The sequence below is a fragment of the Scyliorhinus torazame genome, chromosome 17, assembly GCF_047496885.1.
Source record: "Scyliorhinus torazame isolate Kashiwa2021f chromosome 17, sScyTor2.1, whole genome shotgun sequence".
In the NCBI taxonomy this organism is placed as follows: Eukaryota; Metazoa; Chordata; class Chondrichthyes; order Carcharhiniformes; family Scyliorhinidae; genus Scyliorhinus; species Scyliorhinus torazame.
This window is the reverse complement of record NC_092723.1, coordinates 114,666,461-114,691,836: the sequence shown is the minus strand read 5'-3', so window position 1 is coordinate 114,691,836 and position 25,376 is coordinate 114,666,461. Positions and strand designations below refer to the sequence as shown.

Sequence of the window (25,376 nt, the reverse complement as noted above, 5' to 3'; positions counted from 1 at the left end):
ATCTAAAAATCTGTGGTGTAAACCATAATTTGTTTTGTAATGTTATTAAGAGTAATTCACCAAAGATCAGGATGAGTGGGTATCACTAACAATATCAGAAATCATCATTCACCACAAGTCCCTCTCGGTATCTGGAATACATTACTGATTACTGGTGGAACTGAGACTACCGTGGCTCTAGTGGAGTCCTGCAACTCAACTATGCAGGAGTGAAGGGGTTAATTCCATTTTTAGTTTGCTTCACAGATGGATGGAACAGAGAAATAGGATTTGTCACAATAACTGCATGAGTCATTGCAGAAGAACAGAAAGCTTTGCCTGAATTGACTCTGTTTCACCGTTTGCCAACCACACCTAGTTTTTTATTTATTTTGAATGGCGAAGTAAACTCAACAAAGCAGGGAAAGGCCGGGTTTAGCTTAAGCAGATGGCATCAACACTGTGAAAACAAGACCTTTTTAATTAATTAGGATGGTTTTGATCACCCATCAGTAACCCAATCTCAGCTCTTTCTCACTCTATTCTACAGCCACCCAATCAGCTGGCAGACTGGACTCGTATTCAGATTTTGTAAAACTAAAACTAACCAAATTTTTTACCTGTGCTGCGATTTAGAGAAAAACGTCCATTGAACGTACTTCACAGAAGCAGGCCATTCTGCCCAATAAGTCAATGCTGGTGTTTATGGTCCGCACAAGCTTCCTTCCATCCCTCTTCCTTTCACCCTATCAGCATCCTGACTTGGAAATACATCGCCGTTCCTTCATTGTCGCTGGGTCAAAATCCTGGAACTCCCTCCCTAACAGCACTGTGGGTGTACTTACACAACATGGACTGCAGCGATTCAAGAAGGCAGCTCACCACCACCTTCTCAAGGGCAACCAAGGATGGGCAATAAATGCTGGTCTAGACAGTGACCCACACGTCCCACAAATGAATTTTTAAAAAGAAAAGTCTTCTACTCCTGTCTCCTTGGTGAATTTAACAAGCTCTCCTTAAATGTATTTGTCTCAACTAGAATCATAGAATCCCTACAGTGCAGAAGGAGGCCATTCAGCACTGATCCTTCTGAATGAGCACCCTACCTAGAGACACCCCCCGACCCTATCCCTGTAACCCACCTAACCTGCACTCCTTTGGACATGAAAGGGCAATTTAGCATGGCAAACCCATCAAACCTGCACATCCTTAGACTGTGGGAGGAAACTGGAGCACCTGGAGGAAACCCACGCAGATACGAGGTGAACATGCAAACTCCACACAGTCACCCAAGGCCAGAATTGAACCCTCGTCCATGGCGCTATGTGGCGGGAGTGCTAAATACTGTGCTGCCTTGCCGCCAACTATTCCATACGGTAGCAAGTTCCACATTCTAACCACTCTTTGGATAAAGAAGTTTCTCCTGAATCTTTTACTGGATTTATGAGTGATTCTTTTAATCATGGCCCTTATTATTCGATTCCCCACAATTGGAAACATCTTCTCCATGCCTATTATTTTATTAGACCAGAGTTTGGGATTTCTGTGGAGCAGCACTATGTCACTGACTGACAAGGCACAGATCAGGAGTGTGATAGGACAGGCTTGGTTTGCCTGGACAAGTGCAGTTCCAACAACACTCAAGGTGTTGAGCACCATTCAGAGGCCAGATCATTCGGTCCTACCGAAAGTCAATGGAACTTTTTCGGGGCCGCCAAATCTCCTGCAGCGGGTCCAAAGCAGTGCGTTTGATCAGCACCTCATCCACTGGCTTAAACATCCACTCCCACCACCATAGGCGTACCCTTAGCTTGAGTGTGTGCAATCTACTGGGTCAACTCGTCACGGATCCATTGGCAACCTCTTATAAATGCACAACCTTCACTGAAGAACATCAACTGGTGAGTTTTTAGGATTGAAGGCAGAACCGTTGAACCTGAATGTAAGGACAAAGTTTTTCTGTGGGATCCTCCGCCTCGCTGGCAGCGTATTCACACCCGGGGATTCCCTGATAGTGTGGGGGTGGCCAATGGGAAACCCATTGGCTGGCTGCCAAGATTGAGGATCCCGCTGCTGGCGGGGAGCATGCCGCACCAGAAAACTTGTCTGGCGGGAGGGAGAATCCCGCCCACAGTCTTTAGCCACCTCAGGTGAGGGGGAGCAGCAGATGGGACACAGGCCTTCTTTAGGGTTGCTGCTGAGCCTGACACCTCTCTTCAGTGATGTCCACGTGGGGACGGTATAGAAGAGGCAGCAACCAGTGTCAGATAATATGCATGGGGCCTTTTGTAACTGGCTGGAGATAGTAGGCAAGATTCTCTGGCCTCCTCGCTGCGTGTTTCTCGACAGCGGGAGGCGGCACACCGTTGGCTGGCAGCAGGATCTTCCGGTCCGGGCAAAGTCAATGGGATTTCCTATTCAATGTCCCCCACACCACCGGGAAACCTGCAGCAGAGGTGCACCGTCGACGGGATTGGAAGGTCCCGCCGGCATGCATAGCCAGAAGACCTCACCCAGTGTGTCTGGTCAACTTCGCTAATTGCCCTTAGTGTCCAAAAAGGTTAGGAGGGGTTATTGGTTTACGGGGATAGGGTGGAAGTGAGGGCTTAAGTGGGTCGGTGCAGACTCGATGGGCCGAATGACCTCCTTCTGCACTGTATGTTCTATGTTCTAATACTACAAAGATTCTGATATACGGTTTTTCCTTTTGTTTTGTTGAAAAGCTTTATACCGGTTGTGTGCCCTCCTAGATCGGTTTTCCTGTTGACACTTGTCCCAGCCTTCCTCTTATTAGCATCTCAAAAGGCACAAAAGCTTAAAGTAGGGAACCAGTGACATACTTGGGAGTTTTGAAGGTCTGGATCAGACAGGGATGAACCACAGGGACAGGCCGAAGGGAAAAGCTTCAGTCAGCTGTCCAGCTTCTGCTTGTGGGGTTGAGTTTCCAATGCAGGCCGCCGTATATCTGCTGCAACCCGAATTTCTGAAGAGCACGGAACTGGCAAAATGACCGTGGTCAGGTACGGGCAGCTGAGCTGATTGGTTGTCACTAAACACTTGCCTCAATAAACTTCTAGTTATGACAACTTGCATTTCTGCAGTGCCTTTACCGTAGAGAAACATTGCAAAGCTCTCCAGGGGAACGTAATGGGACAAAGAAAACTGGTGACAAAGGTAACGCACAGGTACAAGAGAACAATCAACTTGGGGAAATGCAACGTGATGCACTGTGACAGGATTTTATGTAGAAGAACATGTCTAGCGTGATTTCCAGTGGTTTCAGAAGTCCCTAGGTACACACCTTTTGAAAAATGCACAGATGTATCATCAGGAGGGTGCATACAATTTGGTACATTTAGAACACCATAATAATTTAGTGACTCACACACAGGTTACATCACTCAATGCTCAAATCCTCTTCCGCTACATGACAATTTTAGGTTGCTTCACCAGTGTAATAGTACGCTACGGTGAACTGTAACACTGTTGCCTGGAGGTTGGAAGCATGGGAATATGTATCTTTGCTAAGCAGTGTGTAATAACTCAGAGGAAAACTGTTGTAAATGAAGATGGATTTATTTACATATTTACAATAGTCTGCACAATGCAGCATCTTATTCCCAGTGCAATCCGAGCTGGGAGGACTTGTTGAACCGGACCGTGAGTTGGGCCTGCTGTTATACCTTGCTCATAACTACCCCAGGTGGTCGGCCTCCGCTCCCCATCTGGGGAGCCATACTCCATGAGTCCTTGGGGAGATCAATGACTGTTTCCCCATGATCCTCATGGGGGTTATGACACCATTGCCTGCCGTTGGCAGTAATGACAGGGTCGCCAACTCTGGCTGGAGGTATCACCACCTGACTTTTCGTCTGCAACCACCCCATCCAGTAGACTAGGTCAACCCCAATATTTTAAACTAATAAACCAAAGTGCTCAAAGGAAATGCAAAAAAAAAGAGCACACATTTTTAATTTGATGTGGCTATGATTATTCTCTTGGGTTTCTCATCATAGTGACTAGACTAAGCTTGAACTCTTGGAGACTCTAGGACAATCCTAGAGGGGTTGGCAACCCTTAGTAATGAGTGTGACGGTAAAGGCAACATGAGATGACAGGTGAGCTCCCTGTACAGGAGACTGGTTGAGGAGCAAAAAATAATATTGAAAAGGGGAGCTGAGCTGCGATGATACAGACTGATTTCAATTCCGAACTAGTCACCTTTCCCTTGGATGTGGGTGAGGGAAGAGCGGTGCCGCAAAATGTGCAATCCGAATTCAGTGGCAGAATGATTTTCTTCAGATTGAACAAAAAACAGAAAACACTGGGCAATCTCAGCAGGTCTGACAGCATCTGTGGAGAGAGAAGGGAGCTAACGTTTCGAGTCTGGATATCTCTTTATCAGCTTTCACAAAGAATCATCCTGACTCAAAACATTAGCTCCCTTCTCTCTCCACAGATGCTGTCAGACCTGCTGAGATTGTCCAGTATTTTCTGTTTTTGTTTCCGATTCCAGCTCCTCAGTAATATGCTTTTATTTTGTTCAGATTGGTTGGGAAAACGCAGAAAAACAATTCATTCCATCTTCTGCCTCCTTTTTGATTCTGATCCCTACCAGTTCCTCTGATTCAGCATCTCACAGAATCATAGAATTTACAGTGCAGAAGGAGGCCATTCGACCCATCGGCTCTGCACGACCCTTGGAAAGAGCACCCCACTTAAGCCCACCCTATCGCTGTAACCCAGTAACCCCACATAACCTTTTTGAACACGAAAGGCAATTTATCATGGCCAATGCAGCTAACCTGCACATCTTTGGATTGTGGGAGGAAACCGGAGCACCTGGAGGAAATCCACGCAGACACGGGAAGAACGTGCAGACTCCGCACAGACAGCGACCCAAGCCAGGAATCGAACCTGGGACTCTGGAGCTGTGAAGCAACTGTGCTAACCACTGTGCTACCATGCTGCCCTTTGTATTCCTGCAGTCTATTGTTTCACCTCCATCATAGAATTTTAGTGCACTGAAGACCATTTGCTCCAACCTACTTGTGCAGACCCTTTGAAAGAGATTTCCGATTTGCTCCACAGCACCCTACCCCCCCCCCCCCCCACCCCCCCCACCCAACCCCCAGTTTTAACCACATTGCCCTTTTATTGCTTTTCCAATTTTTATGAAAGGTACCATTGAATCTGCTCTCTTCTTCTACAGCTCCTTGGGATGGACGATTTGTTTCCACTCTAGTTCATTGGGTCCTAGGGTGGCCATCCACGCTTTCAGACAGTGCATTCCAGATCAAAACAAAAATGGTGCGTAAATCACTTCACCTCTGCAGTTTCACCCCACCCCAAACCCTTTCCCAATGACCTTAGATTGAATCCCCCCCACCCCCGCCCTCGATTACAGCCGCCATGTAAGTGAACACAATTCCTCCCTATTTCCTCAGTCGATAACTCTTGATCATTTTGAACACTTTCAGTAAATCTCCCCTTAACCTCCTCTGCTCCAAGGAGGATGATCCCAGCTTCTCCAACCTCTCCACGTGGCACCAACATTAAAAACAAGAAAGTGAGGATATGAGCATGGACACTTAACAAACTGGAACGAAAAGTGACAGTTTAGAAGAATGGAAAAACTACAATTTGGGGCACAATTCGTTACAAACAGCAGAGCAAACAAACACACAAGGTGCACCCTGTCAGCTGATAGGATTGACGTCACTCTATTTGCTGGGGTGATTGGGTAACAGGAGGTGACAGTGCGTGCGTGAATAAACAAAGTCACAACTGTCCAGGGCCTGTCGAGCGATGACCAGCTCCAGATGAATTATGTGGGAGAGTTTACGACCAGGTCGCGTCTGTTTTCCAGCTCATTCCAGCAAAAGCTTTGCAACACATGTATTTGCTGATTCCTAAGCCTGTTGTTAATCCTAGCTGCCAGTAGGCTTAGCATTGGCTGTAAAACCAAGAAGTGAGTGCAGTAGAGAGTTTTATTTTTGTTATTATTACCTTCAGGAGGGTATGCAACCCAGAGCTGCGCCATCTGGATATTTGTGGGGTTGGGTCCACGGAAGGAAGGGTCAGAGGGCAAAGGAGCAGGGGTTCCAGGAGGTGCGGTCGAGGTCCCTAGACCACTGGCGACGAAACCCCCAAGAAAAGGAGTTGAGCCACCGGAGCAGGCATCACCTGATTTGGGGAAAGGGAGGGGGAAGGGGGTGAGAGACAGTACAGTCAGGATCTGCAAGATCATTGTCCACAGTATTAACCACTCTACAATGCACACAAAGAAATCCCTACTTACACTCAGTGCAATTCAAAACACAGCAAAAACAGCAGTATAACATTTACTCTTATTATACATTATTTTGAATTAAACCCACCGCCTTTGCAATGTCTTTTCAAAACCACCTTCTGAACGAATGGATTGAAATGGGGCGGAACTTAAAAACAGTGCCAGTTCCCATGCCAGTCTGTAGAACTAATAGCTATGGTGCACTTCCCAGTCTGTGCTTGATAGTGTTAATTCCAAGTGTATGTTCAGAAGCAATGACACAATCACAATGCTGGGCAGATTAGGGACTGTCCCAAATATTCTAATCGCCAATGCAAGTTCTGAGAACCCTACCACATTAATGGGCTATATTCATTGTAACTCATATCTTTTAAAAAAAATCAAAGGGGACTGCAGTCTATTTCCCAAACAGAAACGGAAGAGAAAACACACCGGGCAGAATCCCCCCCCCCCCCCCCCCCCCACGCTGGGTGGGAGAATCGCCGGGGCGCCGCGCGTGTCCCGCCACGCGCCCCGACGCCCGCAAACAATCCCCCCCCCCAAACCAGCGTGGTGAGAATCATGGCTGGCCGCTGGGAGAATCGCCGCTCGCCGTTTGCAACGGGCGATTCACTGGCCCGGATGGGCCGAGTGGCCTGCCCAATACGACGGGGTTCCCGCCGGCGCCGTCCACACCTGGACGCTGGGGGGGCGGCCTGTGCGGGCGGGGGGGGGGGGGGGGTTCCTGCACCGGGGGGGGGGGCCTCAAATGGGATCTGGCCCGCGATCGGTGCCCACCCATCGGCGGGCCGGGTTCTTTGAAGGCAGACCTCCTTTCCTCCGCCGCCCCGCAAGATCCATCCGACATCTTCTTGTGGGGCGGCCTCGGGGAGGATGGCAACCGCGCATGCGGTAAATGACGCAACGCCGCTCCTAGCCCCCCAGAGAATAGGGGGCTGGGAGCGGGCTCCGACGCCGGATTGAAACACTCTGGGTTTCACTCCGGCGTCGGCACTTAGACTCCCGATGGGAGAATTGCGCCCGCCGTGTGTCAAATATGCAGCAATAAGCTATGGAATCCATAGACTCCCTAGAAGGAAGCCATTTGGCCCATCACGTCTGCACTGACCCTTCAAAAAATCACCCTACCTAGGTACACTCTCCCACCCTATCCCCGTAACCCCATCTAACCTGCACCCCTTTGGACATAAAAGGTCAATTTAGCAAGGTGGACCCATCTAACCTGCATATTCTTGGGAGAAAACTGGAGCCCCCAGAGGAAGCCCACGCAGGCACGGGGAGAATGCAGTCAGTCACCCAAGGCTGGAATTGAACCTTGTCCCTGGTGCTGTGAGGCAGCAATATTAATTACTGTGCCACCATATATTTATTATACATATTTATTAAACTGTAATTTTTTCTTCCTCTCCTGTTCCATCTCATTTCTGGGCATAAACAAGATAAGTGCTTTCACTTCATAACTAGCCTTAATTGCACAGTAATCAGAGGTACGGGCTTACGGTGAGAGAATAAGTCACAAATCCTTTCTTTATGGGTTTGGATTCTGGGACATTTACTGGGGCTTCAAGGAATTTGGGCTCTGCAATTCTGTCCCTTTTTTCCAGTCAAAGCTACAAACCAGTGGCATTCCCAGATTGGCATTTAACAAAGCATTAAAAAGAGGCAGATTTGAAGAGGTAAAGAGAGGCCACAGCAGCAACAGGGCAAAGTTACATGCTGAAGTATTACAAAGCATATTGCCTTGAGTCCATTTGAGCCAGGAGAACTGAAATATAAGCTTATCCAGTTACATTGCAGGATACATCGATGTAAAGTTACTGTGGCTAAACCCTCACTGATCAGTTGGAAAGACAAAATGTACAATAAGCTTATCTGATATAAATGGGCCACACACATGTACAACAAGCCTGAGTTCAGTGGCAGTGTCCTTGATTCTGATCAGACAGTTTTGGTTCAAGCCCCACCCAAGGTCCTGAACACAAAATCTAGTAACACAGGAAAGCAGGTTATAGTGCAAATATTAGCCCCTCAGAAATAAAACGGTGCACACAATGTCCTGTGAGAGTCGAAGGTCATGACTTCACAGCAAAAACTCAGATACAAAAAGACAATGTTAAAATCAACAGTACAAAATGTTTTACTCATAAACCGGGACTTCCTTAAACACTGCCACTTTCACTCCCGGATCCTGCATCAATGGAAAGCAAACAAATGGGAAGCAGATTAGCCATGATTGTATTGAATGGCGGAGCAGGCTCGAGGGGCTGAGTGGCCTACTCCTGTTCCTAATCCCAATGTTCACCTGGATGAATTTGCTACAAAACTCTCAAGGCAGGGTCAAGTTGTGCATGCATGGGCAGCACGGTGGCACAGTGGTTAGCACTGCTGCCTCATTGCGTTGAGGACCTGGGTTCAATCCCGGCCCCGAGTCACTGTCCGTGTGGAGTTTGCATATTCTCCCGTGTCTGCATGGGTGTCACGCCCACAACTCAAAGACGTAAGGGGTAGGTGGATTGGCCATGCTAATTTGCCCCTTAATCGAAAAAAAAAATTTAAGTTGTGCATGCCTCATGGTTCCTGAAGGGAAGCTCGAGGCAACTTGCAAACCTTTTATAACTCAAAATATCAAACTCCACTTGAATTGCAGAGGACCATGCACTGTCCCATTGACAGAGATGCAATCAGTAGAAGATTAAATTTACACTGTGTTGGTCGCATGTTGTTGGATTGAATGGACAAATTGGTTACTTGCTTTTAAGTATTATAACTTTGCTACTACCGTTCAGGATTTCAGCAGCAGATGTGCTGATGCAAGGAACAGGATCGGGCAATATTACAGAACTGAAAATTGGCTCTTTAACATAAGGAGCCTTATGTTGCAATTATGGGGAGATTCTGACACCCTCTCCCTTCCTTTTCAACAGTGATCAGTAAAATCTCTTGTACATCTCATGAACACGGCAATCCGCAAAACTGATTGGGCTTGTTTCACATCTAATAATTCTCAGAACAGTAATCTCAGCTTCTCCCACTGGCTCAGATAGTAAATTCCACAAATGAGCTGTGGAAACTGTACTGTATAAACCAGGAGACTCCAAGCCCTGCCTGTGCAGCATTAGGGGACCCCAGCCTCAGGAGGGTCATATAGTGAGACGATTATTCCCGGACAGATTGGAGATGGTTGAGTATTCCTGTCAATCATGCTTGGAGATCACACTGCTATAAGTGACTGGGATTGATTTTACTCATACAATTTATATCACGGAATTGTCAGTGCTCTCCTAATTTTTGTTGTTGTGTGACCTGATCATTTGAATGTGCAGTGCACTACTGTAACTTTTCTTTTGCAAAGCCAGTCACGTGGGGTGTCTTAAAGGAGACAATGTGTGAGCGCCTTGTACGGTACTTTCTGGATTGCTGCCCTGATGCATGCGGCTCAGCTAATGAGGAACACTGGTAACTGTCCTCTATCTTTCTGTATTCTGCTGGGGAAATCACTGTACTTTTATCGGGAGATGATGCGATAGTTTTAGTCATGAGTTCTGTTTACTAGAGTTCACAGAGAATCTTTTTAATTAGACACCACAGACTATTGCTTTGGGGTCTCACTTAAGTAGTCTCTGTTTGCTGATAAAATAGACTCTGTTGGCTGTAAGACAAACTATTTGTTTTGTGTGTTCCATGATAAAGGCCTGTCCTGCATCTAACGCATTGGTTTCTGCGGAAAAACGTGGCTAAGATTTCTCACTCCAAATTCCAATCTTGTGGCTGCTACACCATAAAGAGTGTGATGGATCCTGCAGCTGCAAAACCCATCTGCGCTTACTGTTTAGTCTCATGTTTGCAGAAAGACCATGCCAGTAGGAACCCGCAGAGCTCTACTCCAATGTGAAATGGAAGGGGTCTTTTTTTAATTTAAAGTACCCAATACATTTTTTTTTCAAATTAAGGGGCAATTTAGCGTGGCCAATCCACCTACCTTGCACATCTTTGGGTTGTGGGGGTGAGACCCACGCAGACACGGGGAGCATGTACAAACTCCAAACAGACAGTGACCCTGGGAGCAATTGAACCCAGGTCCTTGGCGCCGAGGCAGCACTGCTAACCACTGCACCACCGTCCCACCCTGTAAGGGTTTTTTCTAGGGGTGGGCAATAGCAGAACAAGAGCAAAAGGAAAAAAGGAACAAAATAGCAAGTATTTCAATTGCCATATTCAACCTGCATGGGATGGGGGACATATTCACACATGATAATACAAATTGTGTCTGTCACAATTAGCTTCTGCCTCACCCAGTTTTCCATGATCAATATTTATCCCATAACCAACATCAATAGAATAGAGCCGATTGTCTGGTCATTATCACATTGCTGCTGGTGTGAGTTCACTGACTGCAAATTGGCTGCCACATTTCCTACATTACAACAGTCACTACACTTCAAAAAGTATTTTCATGGTTGTGAAACACTTTGGGACATCCTGAAACTGGAGAAGCTGCTATATAAATGGTGCTATATAAATGCAAATCCATCTTTATTTGATTTCAATAGGCAACCATCAACCTAAGAGCCTTTTTCTTTTCAAGAAAAATTCACAGCCTTTGCGTGCTCTAAGCAAATATTTATCGGCGTTTAAGTCATAACCACAGTTGTCTGCCGTTGTTTAATTAGATCTAGTTATCAGAGTTAAATATTAGGCCAGTACGACTGTGCTTGTTTACGAAAGGACCCTGCTAGGTAATGTACAGGATGCAGCAAGATATATTCAGAATTCATTTGATGCTAACTAGGCAGCTGCATGGAACTCAGAGGCAATTTGTTTGAACTACCACAAAGGTTTACAATGAAAGTGGTTTGTATTTAAAAAGCACTGAGGACAGAACAAGAAATGCTGACAATATACAAAGAGACGTGCCAAATGTAAACTTCATGTTTTCCCACCCAACTGCTGCATTCTATTAAAAAGCCTTGCCTTAAGTGACATAATTTTATATATATTTGCCTCCATTCCTAATAAACAATGTGAATTCCATTGTTAACACTTGCTGGCTCCCTCCAATCTTAACAAGATCTTGGAGGTTGAGAACTGTTAACATCATTTGTATTCTCAAGGTAAGCTTGGGCGGGGGGGGGGGGGAGGAGGGAGGAGTGACCTTTCACAGTTGATTTTGTTAAACAAAAGAAACAACTGGTTCTCTAATGTCCTTTCGGGAGGGAAGCCTCCATTTCTTCACTGATCTGGCAGAAATGTGACTGCAGTCCCACTTGCCTTCTGAGGTGGCTTGGCAAGTCAAACCTCAGACACTGGCCAACAAACGCTATCTTTGCCAGCAATCTCCACATCCCAAGAATGAATTTGAATAAGAAAATTGCAGTGCTGAAAATCTCGACCAAGCACCACAGTTTTCGCTTAAAATGTAACGGTCATGTCTGTCCTCAATCCAACACCACACCTACTCTCAAAGCAGCTGATTTGATACATTCAGGTCCATCTGCCCTTCAAAGTAGCAGCTACTTAGAGTTCTCGTACTGCATTCCAGCGAACAATTAAAGGGCAAAAATGAGAACGGCTTTTTAATTTGTTTGAAGGAGTGATACCTTGTCCGAGAGCTGGCTCATTGCGGGTTAGCCCAGGATTAAAGAGCAGTGTCACAGGTGGAAAGCAGTAATAATCGCCAGAGATGAAACAAGCAGAAATGGAAATGTCACCCAGTCTCTAAAGTGCTTCTTCCACACCCGGCGTAACTCCAAAGGTTTCATACATGTAATTTTCCACCAAAAATGGGCTTACAGTAAACCCCCGTTACTTTCCCAACCCTCATGCTCCAAAGGTGTGCAGGTTAGGTGGATTGGCCATGCTAAATTGCCCTTACTATCCACAACGGTTAGATGGGGTTATTGGGTTACGGGGATAGGGTGGGAGTGAGGGCTTAAGTGGGTCGGTGCAGACCTGATGGGCCGAATGGCCTCCTTCTGCACTGTATGTTCTATACTCAAACAACAAATATCACTGAGATATGACAAAGAGTTTATGACAAAGGGTTATCCAGACTCAAAACGTTAGCTCCCTTCTCCCTCCGCAGATGCTGTCAGACCTGCTGAGATTTTTCAGTATTTTCTGTTTTTGTTTCAGATTCCAGTATCTGCAGTAATTTGCTTTTATATTAATAAATATCACTTACTAGCTGCTTCTAACATGGTGAGTCCATCAGTAGCAACTGCTCAAGAGCAAAAATAGCTATTTTTAAAAATAAAATGTATTTGTGTAAACATTTCCCTCAGAAGAGAGATCTTTTGGCGAAACCGATAGTTGTCTGCTTGCAAACATCTCAGCGATATTCTGCACAGCGTTCTAAGAACAATAGGATATCAAAGGAATCCATTTCCCTCTGGGGACTGAACTGGTTAACATGCTGAAAGGGCTGATGTTTGGGCTTGGTTTTAGAATGAGAAAGAGGGCAGATTAACAGCTGGCTAAAATATATCTCTCCCTCAATTTATCCCAACAGCCTTGTTGTTTACATATGCCTTCAAAAAGGAACTGCACTGGAATCTGGCTGGGGCAGAGATCATGGATGGAATTTTCACAAAGTTTGTTAAGATTGTCAGGCTCTGACTGAAAACCGGTGTGTATCTCTCCAGGTGCAATGCTGAGTTTTCAGACCATTCGTGATTCACGCTGACCAAAAAAAATCAGGGCCACGATTTATGCCGTCAGTCTAGTGGGTAGGGCCAGATAGAACTGACAAGGCTGGCTCCACAGATATCAGCACTCCATCTTTAAAGGGGGCCCTCATTCATAGAACACACAGTGCAGAAGGAGGCCATTCGGTCCATCAAGTCTGCACCGACCCACTTAAGCCCTCACTTACACCCTATCCCCGTAATCCCTCCTAACCGTTTTGGACACTAAGGGCAATTTATCATGGCCAATCCACCTAACCTGCACGTCTTTGGACTGTGGGAGGAAACCAGAGCACCCTGAGGAAACCCAAACAGACATGGGGAGAACGTGCAGACTCCTCACTGACAGTGAGTGACCCAGCAGGGAATCGAACCTGGGACCCAGGTGCTGTGATAACTGCTCAGTTAAAAACCCAGACTCCGGATTCACTTGGTGCCCGGGATTCATTGGCTGAGCCTGGGAGACCGTGTAAGGGGCAGTATAGTACTAGTCCACTCAAAAGTGGACCAGACGTAATGGTACCTGGGGGGGTCTCCCAGGCCATTGGAGAAAGGTCGGGGACAGGATATGTTGGCACTCCCTTGGCACATGGACACCTTGGCATTGCCAGCCTGGCACCCTGACAGTGCCACCATGGGAGTACCATCCTGGCACTGCCAGGGTGTCAGGGCATCGCCATGTGCCAAGCTTGCAGTTCCAGGCTGGCAGTGCCAGGGTGCCCAGTTGGCTCTGCCTGGGGTCAGGCCGGGGTTGGGGCTTTGCCAGGTAAAAGGGGCTGAGAGGGGGTTCCCGGGGCCCTCCCCAAGATTGGGGGTGAGGGTGGGGGGCATCAAAAAAGATGGGGGGAGATTGGGGCTGCCAGACAAAATAGCTCCCTGATCTGTGAGGAGCCTTTCAAGCAGGAAATCCCTCCAAGTGTGGCCTCAGCGCAGAGAATCTCGTCGAGGCCAAAAACCCCCAGCTATATGCCATTGGATAGTAGGATGTTTCTGGGCGCTGCATCCACGATGAAACACCCTGCCATGCCATTCAGCGGACTTTAACTTGAGTTCGCTGAATCGCACCCCATGGTCACTATATTCTCGCTCAGGCCTAACCAATGAGCTATAATGGTTTAACATAACTCTTTTGAATTCTACGAAGCCCCGGGGTCTGTGGATTTCTTAGCAATTTAATCACACCTTCGGCTTGATCTAAAGAAATGAAAATTGCTTATTGTCACAAGTAGGCTTCAAATGAAGTCACTGTGGAAAGCCCCTAGTCGCCACATTCCGGCACCTGTTCAGGGAGGCTGGTACGGGAATTGAACTGTGCTGCTGGCCTGCCTTGATCTGCTTTAAAAGCCAGCTCTTTATCCCTGTGCTAAACCAGCCCCTAGGAGAACCGTTTACATTCTGCATCATTAGATGCAGACTGAACAAGCTGGAAATTATTTGATAGAGATATACAATCATGACCACACAGCGGAATTGCTCACTGGAAGATCTCTGTGTTTTGTATGCAGTAACTAGGTGGTCACCTTTTAATGAATCCACAAACTGTTTTTTTGTAAAGAGCAGCAGTTAAGGCAGAGTTAGCACAGTTAGCCTGAGGAAACACATGGGTGTTAGGGGAGGAAACAGAGAAATATTTCCTAATTGCCAATTTTTGCTCAACTTCCCCTGTAGAAGCTGAGTAAAGTGCCTTCCTGCAACTCCCTCTGCCTTGTGAAGCCACATGTAGAAACGTAATTATACACAGAAGGCAAGTTTGACCAGTCTGTATTATATATAACATACATACTTCCAACATTGTAATTCTGTTGCAAATAAAGCCAGCCAATCTTTCCTAAAAACAAAATGGAGATGCTTCAAATTCAGTCCGCACAGTTTGCAGGTCTGCTGGTTGTAGCACCAAAATTCTGTTGTTGTCACTAAATATTTTTCCTGTAACTCAATAATTAGAATGAGCCAGCTGCGGGAGCAGATGTCGGAGCCCTGCTCTTTGGCTGGAGGGAGGAATTTCATCCAGGTACCCAGCTCCCGATTGCTACCCAGTGATTGGTACTGGCAGTGTGGGGGAGGACAGGGGCACCGCTTGGTTGTGTATCCTGGCACACGTCCACCTGATTAAATGCCTTCCCACCCCACACTGCCCACCACCCCACCAAACGATAGGAAATAGGTTAAAAGACCCATCTGCCTGTTTGGATGGGTTAAATGGAGTCTGTAGTGCTGTTTGTAGAAGAGCATGCAACTCCTGGTGTCCTAGACAAGACTCCCCACTTATCCATCAGCACTAACTGGAGGAACTGGCCATTTATCAGGCAATCATGTGAGAGCCTATTGTGCTGCGTTTGTATACAAGGCAGCTCTGAAAGCAGAATGGTGCTGCGGGGCTATATAAATACACAATGGTCTGTTTCCGCAATAAAGCCTTTGGAAGACTCCCTAGTGCCATTGAGTTTGAGATACCCAGATTCTCACAGCTTAGGTTAATATCAAGAGTATGTGCCTTGTGTTCCTAGCTCCAAACCGGGCTCCCAGATAGGCTGGAAGGTATGAGGGCAAAGGGCACTTTTCAATGGTGCATGTTCATGAACTTAACGTGCCTGGAGATTTTCTTTCACGTATTGAAGCTGATGGTTGCCGTCGTATTTCACAAGATCAACTCCCAATATCTTAAACCCGTAAGATCTCAAATCAGACAAACGGAAGATGTTCCTACGAGTTTAATGTCATTCACACAGGCAGGGACAATCTCAACATAAACTGGGTTTGCTTAAGGCTTTGTTCACAGAGGTGTGAGGGTCCGAATGACCAACGTTAACTCACATTTATGTAGTAACCGAGAGCCATCAGAGAGGAAAATCAATGCCATGGGTCTCCTGTGGTGGAGAGCAGAAAAGGGGCAACGGTGCTTTATTGCTTGCTGTTCATTAGGAGGATCAATCTATCGGCTACTGGTTGCATGGAAGGGAAGGGGTCGTACACAGCTAATCTTGGTCCATAGAAGGAACAAGATAAACCATGTAATTGACCTGATTTTACTGGGATTAGGAAAGGAGGATGCAACTTTGTGGCCAAATTTAGCCTCCAAGAGGCAGGAGAGAAGAGATTTACCAGTAGAATTCAGTCAGCAGCAAGGGTGTGCTTCTTAAATATCATGCAGGAATATTTACATATCAATTCTCAATGCTATTTCATATTTGATGGTTCCAATGCCCACATTGATGGCAACTATCTGCAAAACGCTGTTCAACAATTCTCAACACTTCACCGTAAAAAATATATTGAGAAGCAGCACTAGACTGGCATAAGTGGTGTGGTTATATATTAAAAGATAGGGGCATATATTCTGAAGTCGTTTCACTTGCAGTACCACAATATTCTGCAGGTGTGATTTAAGCAAGTCCCAATACAGATGTTGAATATCCAAAGCTAAAATCATCTCAATCCTTCTACACTTTCCCAAACCTAATTCTTTCATGTTACCACCGGCTTATGGTTTGAAACATTATCACAAACTATGCTTTAAAAGAGGCCGGATTGAAATTGCTTTAATTAGTTTAAAATGAGGGAACGTAGAGAAACGTGTCATGTGAAAGTACCTTTCAGAAATGGGTGTTTATAAATGGGTGTGTATGTAAATATCTGTAGTGAGAGTACCTTTAAAAAATGGGTGTTTATTACTGCAGTGATATCAGAGAGTGGGTGGAGCTGGGCTGTCTGTCAGCTTTTTACTTTCGTTTTAGGCTGTTTGCTGCAGGGTGTGTTTTAGTTTCGTTTTCAGTGTTGGAGTTGAAGTCAGACAAAGCAGCTGTACTGCTGTTCTCTCTGCCATGAAAAGACTATCTCTTGATCATTTGGTGAATTCAGAATTATAAATATTTTCAGTAGTGACTTTAACCTGATGTGCTTCTGTTAAAGGTTATGTTTTTTGTAAGTCTTCTGGATGTTAAAAGGACAGCATAAGTATCACTTAGTGTTGTACTCTTTGGGGGTTGTATTTGAATTAACGCTTGCTAAGATGTACACTGTTTGTTTTAAAAAGGTTAACTTGAGTTCATAGAATAAACATTGTGTTGCTTTAAAAAATACTTTTCCATTTCTGCTCTACCACACCTGTAGTATGGGCCATGTGCTCCCCATACCACAATCTATTAAAAGATGTGGGTCAGGTGAACTCCATGATACACTTTGGGTTTCTCTAAACCCTGGCCCATAACAAATTGGGGGCTTGTCCGTGATAAAAGTCTATCTATTGGATTGGCTTAGTGAACTTAAAGACAGTGAGGGGTGAGCATATTGTGGTTGCTTTTCAGGTGTGGTATTCTAGTTTAAGTAGGGAGTGTGTTGTGGACAATGGCTCTTTCAGAGGCTCAGAAGTTTTTGGAGGTGGAGACGGTCATACGCAGTACCGTACGGACAGAGACGAAAAGCAGACTGTCAGATTTGGCAAAAACATTGCAGTTAACATTACCTCACAAAATGCGAAAAGATGAGGTAATTATGGCGGTGGCTAAGTTGCCCGAGATACAGTCTGACTCATTGGAAATGGCAAAAATTCAGTCACAAATTAAACAAATGGAACATGAGAAAGAATTAAAGCAGCTTGAATACCAAAGAGAGAGAGAGGAAAAAGAGAGAGAGGAAAAAGAAAGAGAAAGGGAGATACAGATTAGGGAAAAATATAAAGAGGGAGAGTTTGAACTTCAGAAAATGGCCATGAAACATGACAGTCAGTTAAAATTGGCAGGCGTAAAGGGAAAGGTACAGTTGGATGATAGTGATGAGGATAGTGAGAAAGAGGGTCATAGACGAAGGTTTGGGGGGGATCTATTTAAATATGTCCAAGCATTGCCAAGGTTTGATGAAAAGGAGGTAGAAGCCTTTGTCATTTCATTTGAGAAGGTAGCTAAACAAATGAAATGGCCATAGGACATGTGGGTATTACTGATTCAAACAAAGCTACTAGGTAGGGCTAGTGAAGTGTTTGCATCACAATCAGAGGAGGTATCTGAGTCATCTGAGGAGGTGAAAAAATCCATCTTGGGTGCATATGAACTAGTGCCTGAAGCCTACAGACACAGGTTTAGAAATTTAAGGAAAGAACCTGGTCAAACATACATGGAGTTTGAAAGGATCATACAGAGTAATTTTGATAGGTGAATAAGGGCTTTGAATATAGACCAAACGTATGAAGCTCTCAGAGAAATTATACTTTTGGAGGAGTTTAAAAATTCAATTCCTGATGTAGTGAGAACTCATGTGGAAGAACAGAGGATTAAAACTGCGAGATTAGCAGCAGAAACGGCAGATGATTATGAATTAGTTACATTTTCCTCGGATGGTGATGTCTAGCACGAGGGGACATAGCTTTAAATTGAGAGGAGATAGATATAAGACAGACGTCAGAGGTAGGTTCTTTACTCAGAGAGTAGTAAGGGTGTGGAATGCGCTGCCTGCAACAGTAGTGGACTCGCCAACACTAAGGGTATTCAAATGGTCATTGGATAGACATATGGACGATAAGGGAATAGTGTAAATGGGCTTTAGAGTGGTTTCACAGGTCGGCGCAACATCGAGGGCTGAAGGGCCTGTACTGCGCTGTTATGTTCTATGTTCTAAATCAAAGCTTGGTTTCCGACATCAGTTTCAGCTTGTGAGGGATAAACGCTGGGGACATGAGAAATACTCAAGTGGTAAAGGTAAAGGTGATCTGATGGGCGATAATAAGGAGAGTGTACCTCAGATTTTTTTTTAAATCCAGGAGGGTGGAAAAGAAATGAAAAGTTTCAAATATTTTCACTGTAATAAACGAGACCATGTAAAGTCACAGTGTTGGTGGTTGAAGAAAAGCACTGGGAAGGCTGATGTGGTAAAACAGAATAAGACAGTGGGGTTTGTTAAAGCGGTAAAGGAAAGCCCAAGTGAAGCGAAGGAGGTGCAAATGATTGTACAGCCTGATCAAGTGATGATTGATAAGAAGGTGCCATATCTCTTTAAAGAATTTACTTGTGTGGGTAAAGTTTAGTCATGTGTATCAGGAGGAGCAGGTAAAGAAGTCACAATTTTAAGAGATACGGGAGCTAGTCAATCTTTAATGGTAAGAGATGAGGAGTTATGTAGTTTGGGAAGAATGTTGCCAGAAAAGGTGGTAATATGTGGAATTCAGGGTGAGAGGAGTAGCATTCCATTATATAAGGTAAGGTTGGAAAGTCCAGTGAAGAGTGGTGAAGTGGTAGTAGAAGTAATAGAGAAACTATCTTGTCCAGGAATCCAGTTTATCTTGGGTAATGATATAGCTGGATCGCAGGTGGGCGTGATGCCTACTGTGGTTGATAAGCCAGTGGAAAATCAGACAACTGAAGTGTTGAAGGACGAATATCCTGGGATTTTTCCGGATTGTGCAGTAACAAGGTCGCAAAGTCACAGGTTAAGACAAGAGGAGAAATCAAAGAATGAAGATGAAGTTGAAGTGCAATTATCAGAAATGATTTTTGATCAGATGGTTGAAAAAGAGCAAGAACAGGTGGAAGAAGAGGCGGATATTTTTACTTCAGGAAAATTGGCGGAGTTACAACAGAAAGATATAGAAATAAACCGGATGTATCAGAAAGAGAAATCTGAGTGTATACTGATGTTATTACCATAAAAGTAATGTCTTGATGAGAAAATGGAGATCTTTACATATGCAGGCGGATAAAAAATGGGCAGAAGTTCATCAAGTAGTATTGCCGGTAGGGTATAGAAAGGAGGTGTTGCGAGTTGCACATGAGGTACCAGTGGGAGGTCATTTGGGAATAAGGAAAACTCAAGCTAAAATCCAAAAACATTTTTATTGGCCTGGACGACAAAAAGATGTAATTAAATTTTGTCAATCATGTCACACATGTCAAGTGATAGGGAAACCTCAAACAGTGATAAAACCAGCACCCTTAATACCCATTCCAGCATTTGAGGTACCTAATTGATTGCATAGGACCACTTCCTGAAACGAAAAGTGGGAATCAATATCTTTTGACTATAATGGATGTGTCTACTAGGTTTCCAGAGGCTATTCCAGTACGTAATATTACAGCTAAAAAGATTGTGGAGCAGTTACTTAAATTCTTTACTAGATATGGACTACCCACAGAAATACAATCGGATCAAGGATCAAATTTTACCTCAAGGTTATTCAAGAACTTATGGATAGCTTAGGAATAAAACAATTTAAAATCAACTGTGTACCATCCAGAATCGCAGGGAGCGTTAGAAAGGTGGCATCAGACATTAAAGACAATGTTGAGGGCTTATTGTCACGATTATCCAGAGGATTGGGATCAAGGAATTCCATTCGTACTGTTTGCAATTAGGGATACACCTAATGAGTCAACCAAATTCAGTCCTTTTGAACTAATTTTTGGTCATGAGGTAAGAGGACCACTTAAATTGATTCAGGAAAAATTGGTGAGTGAGAAATCGGAAATTACATTATTGGATTGCGTGTCAAATTTTAGCTGAAGTCAGACAAAGCAGCTGTACTGCTGTTCTCTCTGCCATGAAAAGACTATCTCTTGATAATTTGGTGAATTCAGAATTATAAATGATTTCAGTAGTGACTTTAACCTGATGTGCTTCTGTTGATGGTTATGCTTTTTGTAAGTCTTCTGGATGTTAAAAGGACAGCGTAAGCATTACTTAGTGTTGTACTCTTTGGGGGTTGTATTTGAATTAATGCTTGCTAAGATGTTCACTGTTTGTTTTAGAAAGGTTAACTTGAATAAACATAATAGAATAAACATTGTGTTGCTTTAAAAAATACTTTTCCATTTCTGCTGTACAACACCTGTAGAGTGGGCCATGTGCTCCCCATACCACAATCTATTAAAAGTTATGGGTCAGGTGAACTCCATGATACACTTTGGGATTCTCTAAACTCTGGCCCATAACAAACAAATGGCCTCTTTTCATTCTTTTCCATTCCGTGCCAATGCCAGCAAGGCTGTGGCATTGGGAGGTATTATAAAAAGGAACTGGTGCCCGTGATAGATTATAGGCCTAATACCTGTACATGTGTGGCTAGGCCAAAAAGTAAGAACCTGCATTTGTGTCATTCCTTTCACAACCTCAAGTTATCCCAAGCATTGGAGGTTCAAACTCTCTGTATGACCTGGTTTAAATATCACCTTTCAAAATCAGTACTGCACCACCTATGGCTTGTTGCTAAGTCCAATGGTGTCACCAGGTGGCCCTCTCTAGAATAATGAGGTTTTATTATGAAAGGCCAGGTATTCAGAACATTTCACATTTTGTCCTGCTCTTTAACAACTTCTTTCCCTCACAGTTCAGCTTCTAGCTGCCATATTAGTCACGTCATAGAGTTACTGCCTAAACTATTAATATTAATAATAATCACTCAATGTCGCAAGTAGGCTTCAATGAAGTTACTGTGAAAAGCCCCTAGTCACCACATTCCGGCGCATGTTCAGGGAGGCTCAACCGGGAATGGAACCCACGCTGCTGCCTTGTTCAGCAATACAAGCCAGCTGTTTAGCCCAGTGTGCTAAACTAGCCCCTATTAACTGTCACCTTTTTTTCCAAAATGTACTCTCTCCACCTTTTGGTCGGAACCCCTATCGTTATCGTAGATCTTGATGATCTGGACCTCCCAAAACTTTTAAAAAATAAATTTAGAGTACCCAATTAATTTTTTCCAATTAAGGGCCAATTTAGCGAGGCCAAACCACATACCCTGCTCTCCATAACTTTGGGTTCTGGGGCCAAAACCCACGCAAACACAGGGAGAATGTGCAACCTCCACACGGACAGTGACCAGGGGCGTCATTCTCCGACCCCCCGCCGGGTCGGAGAATGGCCGTTGGCCGCCGTGAATCCCGCCCCCGCCCCCGCCGAAGTCTCCGCTCCCGGAGATTGGGCGGGGGCGGGAATCCGGCCGCGCCGGTTGGCGGGACCCCCCGCTGGATCCTCCGGCCCGGATGGGCCGAAGTCCCGCCCAGGAATTGCCTGTCCCGCCGACGTAAATCAAACCTGGTATTTACCGGCGGGACCAGGCGGCGTGGGCGGGCTCCGGGGTCCTGGGGGGGGGCGCGGGGCGATCTGACCTCGGGGGGTGCCCCCACGGTGGCCTGGCCCGCGATCGGGGCCCACCGATCCGCGGGCGGGCCTGTGCCGTGGGGGCACTCTTTCCCTTCCGCCTCCGCCACGGTCTCCACCATGGCGGAGGCGGAAGTGACTCTCACCACTGCGCATGCGCGGGAAACTGACAGCGGCCGCTGACGCTCCCGCGCATGCGCCGCATTTCCGCGCCAGCTGGCGGGGCAACAAACGCCATTTCCGCCAGCTGGCGGGGCGGAAATCCCTCCGGCGTCGGCCTAGCCCCTCAATGTTGGGGCTAGGCCGCCAAAGATGCGGAGACTTCCGCACCTTTTTGCCGGCGCGATGCCCGTCTGAGTTGCGCCGGCTTTGGCGCCAGTCGGCGGGCATCCCGCCGTTGGGGGAGAATTTCGCCCCAGGGCCGGGATTGAACCTGGGACCTCGGCGCCGTGAAGCAGAAGGGCTAACTCCCAAAACTTTTTAGTGTTCCATTTTATGTTGTATTATGAGATAATCCCTAGACCTAGGTGGAAATAATGAACACTGCTCAGCTCCCAGGAGCCTGATAATGAGGAGTGTGAAAGAAACAGAAATGCTTTGTTCATTTTAGCAGTGACAAAGGAAAGAAGGTTCACCTGGAAAGCCCACGGTACTGAGATTGTCATATACATAAATATGTGTATGTACACTTACATATACGCACATTTACATTTTCTTTAAATAAATTTAGAGTACCCAATTATTTTATTTTTCCAATTAAGGGGCAATTTAGCGTGGCCAATCCACCTAACCTGCACATCTTTGGGTTGTGGGGCTGAAACCCACGCAGACATGGGGAGAATATGCAAACTCCACACAGACAGTGACCCAAGGCTGGGATTCGAACCCAGGTCCTCAGGGCCGCAGTCCCAGTGCTAACCACTGCGCCACATGCTACCCTCACATTTACATTTTCAGCTGATGAACTGAAATAGGAATTCAGTAACTCCACACATTGATATATTTCACGTAAAGGGCAGCACAGTGGCGCAGTGGTTAGCACTGCTGCCTCGCGGTGCTGAGAACCCGATCCCGATCCCGGCCCCAGATCACTGTCCGTGTGGAGTTTGCACATTCTCCCACGTCTGCATTGATGTCACCCCCTCAACCCCAAAAAGATGTGCAGGTAGGTGAATTGGCCATGCCAAATTTCCCCTTCATTGGAAAAAAAGAATTGGGTACTCTAAATTTATTTAAAACAAAGATATATTTCACGTACTTGCACTGGATACACAGCTGGACGATACTGTTTGCCTGTGAAAATGTACTTTGTTGACATCTTTGTTCAAAGAAAACTGATACCAATGAAAATGGGGAGCATTTACACTGCACTTTACCATGCCCTTCAGGGATATCCCAAGAGTATTTCACTTACAACAAGGTACTTTGATGTGATGTCCAGGTGCCAGAGTGTGGCGACTAGGGGATTTTCACAGTAACTTCATTGCAGTGTTAAGTAAGCTTAATTGTGACAATAATAAACATAATTATTATTATGTGGTTAAAGGTTGTGGTCAGCAAGATCCTGCTCACAGTGATTGGTAGAATGACCAATTAAATCCATTGATTATGAATCAAAGCCTGTTCAATAATGAGCAATATTGATGAATTTAAGGTCAATTTGATATACATCCTGGTACAGAGAGCATCATAGCCGGGCTCGGTGTCACAAATTCCTATTTGGATCCTAACAGGACTTATACAAAAGGGATTTGGTCCGACAAAACCAGGCGCATTAGCTCAAATCGGGCAGAGGGTATAAGTGTTGGGGTGTACCTCTGCCAATAAGTCGACCGAGGAATTCTAAGATAAGGGGATTAACGTAGGAATGGTGAGACACATCTCAGGTGGCCATCAGCTCCACTGTGGTGAGGCATCCAGCACAGCCAACTGGTTCTGGCTCACCAAGAACCACCAATCCACTCTTCCTTGGAGGGAACTCCGAAACTCTTGATACATTCCCAGTGGCTCCCTTCTAATTTGCAAAGACAACTCTGCTCCCACTTGGGGATTCCTAGGCCATGATCCCAATCTAGAGTCCCCCCCAACATGGATGTAGTGTTCCCTCACCGCCACTCTGAAGCAGCCTACAGTTAGTTTTGTGCTCAAGTCCCTCAAATGTGGCTTCAACCCACAACCTTCTGGCTCAGGCGGTGACAATACTGCTCCTGAAGCCATGTTGACACCTCTGGATAAAAGAGTAGTGCCTTGAAACCGAAGGTAAACAGCATGAGTTAGGGGTTTAGATTGTGTGTTTTTTTTGCACCTCGCAACCCCTAGGTTTTGAATGGAAACAGCTGGGTTGTCTGTGGATGCAGCAGCTGCAGTTAAGTCAGGGCTAAGTAGAAGCAGTTGTTTCGACTTTTTTGTGAAAAGGACATTTTTTTTCAATCGGGCCACATGACAATCACAGGAAGCAGTTTGCCTCGAGGCTTGAGAGAGTCCCGCCCCCCGCCCCCAAAATAATAAAGTAGTCCAGATGTTTCTCGTAGGCCTAGCATTGTGCAAAGACAGCTGAGGGCTGGACTGTTTCAAACACAGCAACCAAAATGGAAAATGTGACACCACATTATTTCCACGTGAATGGTTTTTAAATAAAATACTTAATTTCCAGAGCCTCAAAATCTCGGGAGCCGCTCTGAAATATTATAAAATCAGTACTTTCGCCCCATCAATCAAACTATAAGCCCGTTGACACTCAAAGGGGGGAGGGGGGGGGGGGGGGGGGGGGGCTCCCCTTGGATAATGAAAGCCATATTTGTTCTAGGGTCACTACTCCTCTCTGGCTGGCTGAAATTATGGTCTGCAATGACATGCATTAATAAAACTGGAGGCTGTTCATCTATTTGTGTGTGCGGAGGAAGCTACTGAGAGAGCAGTACAGGGCTGATTTCTATACATTTAACGTGGTTGTACACACCGCCAAAGTGCAGCAATTTGACATTGTAGATGGAGTAGTTTAACCCTCATGTTTAACTGGAGTGCTGCTGATTGTATCCATGTGGTTCCACCTCTGTCGGCCGCACTCCATATAGCTTCGCTGTATAGATTCCAGCAACTCGTGAATAGATGGCATTGAACAGGGCCCTTCTGAAGGACAATTAACATTTTCAAAAAGTGGGCGAGTCTCAATGTGTGCATTGTGCAAAGAATGCCAAAACTAGGTGCTTACTTTAAAATGACACACGTGACAGCGTTCAATAGGAGAGAGGCTTTCACAGTAATGAAACAGCAACAGATTACTTCTTCCAGATAACTGCATGCTTAATAGAGGCACATGTTGGACAGACTCCAGTTTGGAC

General features: G+C 45.5%; 1 protein-coding gene across 8 annotated transcripts in view; it reads right to left on the bottom strand.

The window, feature by feature from the left end:
• Nucleotides 1-25,376, bottom strand: part of tnrc18 (trinucleotide repeat containing 18) — a 209,172-nt gene that overhangs the window by 128,992 nt on the left and 54,804 nt on the right. For 7 of the 8 annotated variants that reach the window (XM_072480919.1, XM_072480918.1, XM_072480923.1 and 4 more), the window contains one exon: nucleotides 5,989-6,165. The exons of the other annotated variant lie outside the window; for it this stretch is intronic. In XM_072480919.1, the coding sequence (XP_072337020.1) occupies nucleotides 5,989-6,165 (177 nt within the window). The remainder of the gene's footprint in view (nucleotides 1-5,988; nucleotides 6,166-25,376) is intronic. 8 annotated transcript variants of the gene reach the window in all.